The 3,813-nt window shown below is 44.8% G+C and overlaps 1 protein-coding gene across 1 annotated transcript in view; it reads right to left on the reverse strand.

Moving 5' to 3' along the window:
* The window catches only part of KIF28P, a 75,527-nt gene that overhangs the window by 2,888 nt on the left and 68,826 nt on the right, over positions 1-3,813 (reverse strand). Inside the window, 6 exon segments of the mRNA XM_011955776.1 lie at positions 1,885-2,075; positions 2,671-2,704; positions 2,706-2,819; positions 3,068-3,174; positions 3,421-3,512; positions 3,514-3,585. Coding sequence (XP_011811166.1) covers positions 1,885-2,075; positions 2,671-2,704; positions 2,706-2,819; positions 3,068-3,174; positions 3,421-3,512; positions 3,514-3,585 — 610 coding nt within the window.

Here is a 3,813-nt window from a genome sequence, read left to right on the forward strand (position 1 = left end):
TGTGATGCATAAGAAATCCTTTTCCACTGTGAGGTTGTAAAGACAACCTCTTAAAGTATCTTCTGAAAGTATTAGAGGCAGGGCGTGGTGGCTTATGCCTGTAATTCCAGCACTTTGGGAGGCTGAGGCCGGAGGATCGCTTGAAGCTAGGAGTTCGAGACCAGCCTAGGCAACATAACAAGACCCCCATCTCTATTTTTAAAATACTTAAATAAATAAATAAATGAATGAATGAATGAATGAATGCATTAGGGTTGTGTCTTCCACATTTAGCTCTTTAATTCTCACCTGAAATTGATTTCTGGGGTAGTTTTAGATAGGAATCCAGTTTCATTTTTCCCCATACATATTCCTAATTCCCCTAGCACTGTTTATTGAAAAGTCCATCCTTGCCACATTGATTTGCAGTTCCTCTTGCTTGTATATCAAGTCTGTAGTCCTGAATAAATCTGTTTCTGAGCCTTCTGTTCTTTTCCTTTGGTGATTTATCCATCTTTGGGCCAACACCGTACCTTACTGCCTCTGTTACAGCGGCATTGAAATGAAGTGTTGATGTCAGATAGGGCAAGTGTTTCTGTCCTCTTCTTGGGTCTGCTCTCATCCTGGCTGGGTTTTGCTTTTGCAGTTCCATACAAGTTGTAGAATTATCTGGTTAGGTTATATTACATTTCATTGGAATTACACTGACTCTTGGGGGAGAGTTGACAGATGTACAGTAACAAATCTTCCAAACCACAGAGAGATGTCAATTTCTCTGTCTATTTATATCCTTTCAAACATCTCTCAAACAAGTTGTAAAATTTTCTCCGTACAACTCCTACGTATGTAATGGCAGCTATAGGCCCAAGTATTCCATATATTTGATGCAGTTATCAACGGTGTCTTTTATTTTAAACATAATTTTCTGCTTGCTGCTGTTATATTCAAATACAGTTAATTTTAAATCTTGATTTTTGTATCCAGCAACTTTGTAATTCATTTATAAATTCTGGGGGATTTCCTGTCCATACAAGCATGTCATCTGGGATGATGCTAGAGGCAGCGCAGTGTGGTGGGGAGTATAGACTGCGGAGCCGGGGCCTGGACCTCAGCCCTGCCACAGATGAGTCATGTGTCTTTAGACATGTTCCATGAACGGTAAAATAAGGTGAATAATAGTACCTGCCTCATAGAGTTGCTGTGAGAACCGAGTCAGTAAATGTAAAGCACTTAGTAAGTGTGACCTAAGTGTATGCTGTTATTGTAATTGCTTTTCTTTCCCTTTCCAATCATACTTTGAATTTCTTGCCTTACTGCACGGGCGAGAATCTAAAGGACAGCTGTCAAGAAAGCTGGCGTCCCTGACCTCCTGATCTGAAAGGAAACGCTTTCAGTCATTCGTCACTCAGCATTTTGTCCACTGTGTGTTTGTCTTAAGACTGCCTTTATCAGATTAAGGAATGTCCATTTTATTCCTAGTTTGCCAAGAATTTTTATTGTCATAAGATATTTAATTTGGTCACATGCTTTTTCTGCATCTGTTGAAGTCATCAAATTATTTTATCTTGTAGTCTCTTAATATGATGAATTACGTTTGGTTTTGTAATGATAAACCAAACAGGGTAGTCTGTGTATTGTATTGTAAAGTGAATGGATAGCAATCATGCAGTGACCATGGTTGCATGGAACCAGCCGGATGTGGCACTAAATAAAAAGGTCAGAGCAGAGACGGATGGCGGCCTGAGAGGGCGGTAGAGTCGCGCTTACAGAGCAGGTCAAGCAGGGCCTCCTGGCCTTGCTCTTTCGCTTCAGCACACACGTCTCCAAGCTCAGGAAATAGTTACATCAAATGTCTAAATTGGATGGAAAGAAATTCCGTGTGCTCCCGGGATTCCAGTTACTTACAGGAGGTTTATACCGTCTGAGTCTGAAAAGCTGCCCTCTTGCCGTGTTCATGCTTTGGTAGAACACCTTCAGAGCCTGGGCGAGTTCTCGGTCAGAGCCGGCTTGCTGTGTGCACGTGTGACTCGTCTCCCTGGCGGAGGGCAGTTGCGCAGTCATCCCGCTGACCTTCAGAGTGTCGGAAGGCTTCTGGGCTGAGGTGGAAAGAAAAGGCAGCGTTGATGTATAGATCTCTTTCTTCGGGTGTCTCTATATATATTTATTTGTTTTGGTGGCATTCTACTACATCAGCATTTATCAGGCACCAGTTTGGATCCATCCAAGGGAAATGAGAAATCTCACAGAGCAGAAGAAAAGAAATGTCCTGCATTTTCTGTTTATGAAACAAGATGTGAATTAACTCATTTAAAAGTTTGTTTATTGGCCGGGCGCGGTGGCTCAAGCCTGTAATCCCAGCACTTTGGGAGGCCAAGACGGGTGGATCATGAGGTCAGGAGATCGAGACCATCCTGGCTAACACGGTGAAACCTTGTCTACTAAAAATACACACTAGCCGGGCGAGGTGGCGGGCGCCTGTAGTCCCAGCTACTCGGGAGGCTGAGGCAGGAGAATGGCGTAAACCCAGGAGGCGGAGCTTGCAGTGAGCTGAGATCCGGCCACTGCACTCCAGCCCGGGCGACAGAGCGAGACTGCGTCTCAAAAAAAAGTTTGTTTATTAAAAGACAAATACACATCCCAAATGTAGGAGGCAAGGGAAGCTAAACAGCCGAGCCTGGAGCAGTCTCTCACCTTGCCCAGAAGCAGTTCGCACGTGATTCTGTGAGTGTGAGAAGCAGGTTCTCCTCTCTCAGGGCTCTGTTGATGTTCCTGCGCGGCTCTGTCTCCTGCTCTAGCTTGAGCAGCTTCAGATAAAGTTCTGGTATCTGGTTTGAGGCCGCCTACGAGAAAACATGTCAGCTTCATCTTTTGCTGTATCATCTGCATATCCTTTGAGACCGGCAATGTTTGCTACCATGGGAAAATCAGACGGGACGGGGCTGTGTGTGTGGTGAGCAGGGGTTAAGCCCCTCAGGGTACACAGGAGCAAATAAAGAAGACTTTGGTAAGGGGGAAGGAACGTCAAGCAGCTGTGGTCAGAGATTTTCCAGCCACCTGGGATGCCCATTTTAATGTCATGTGTACACACCTGGCTTGGATCCTTCACAGTGGAAATTTTCTTGGTGTCTACCAGGATGTGGCCTTCACCTGTGACCATGAGGCCCAGCTGAGAGCAGCTCGGCTTGGTGCAGCCTTCTGTAGTGGGGAGAGACACAGTCAAAGAAAGAAACATCCCAGGCGCCCAGCTCCAGTGTCGTGTGAGAAGTTGTGAAAGTAACCACCCTGCTGGACGAGAACCCGGGCACCCAGGGGAACAGATGGCTCTGGCCATCTGGTGGGCTCTGGCCCACCGCTGTTAGGACCCTGACAACCTCGCTCCTCTCCCTCTTCTGAGCCCTAAATGTATGGTATATCTGATGAAAGAATAAGTGAGCAAGGTACCTTGAAGGCCCCATAGGTCAACAATAAGAGCATTTGTCTGCAGATAATTCAGAAACTCCTGAGATGCAGTTAGGGCTGCAAACTGGACAGTCTTCAATTTGTGCATTCACACTTTTCCATACAGGTTTGGTATAGATAGTGTTTGGAAGGTCATAAATTCTGTACCTGAGAAAAACATAAAACAAAATTTAAAACCAGAAGGGACACATTTGTAAAGAAAAGGGACAGATGAGCCAAAGATTTCAGCCCGTGTGTCAGATAAAAGATGACCTGTGATTGATTTTCATGTTTATCGACCTCCAGCACCTTGTTCAACATGGATATCATCACTATATAGATAATAATAAAATTTTTAAAAGGCCAGACTGGGCACAATGGCTCACGCCTGTAATC

Source organism: Colobus angolensis, unplaced genomic scaffold (genome assembly GCF_000951035.1).
Source record: "Colobus angolensis palliatus isolate OR3802 unplaced genomic scaffold, Cang.pa_1.0 Scaffold40, whole genome shotgun sequence".
Taxonomy (NCBI): Eukaryota; Metazoa; Chordata; class Mammalia; order Primates; family Cercopithecidae; genus Colobus; species Colobus angolensis.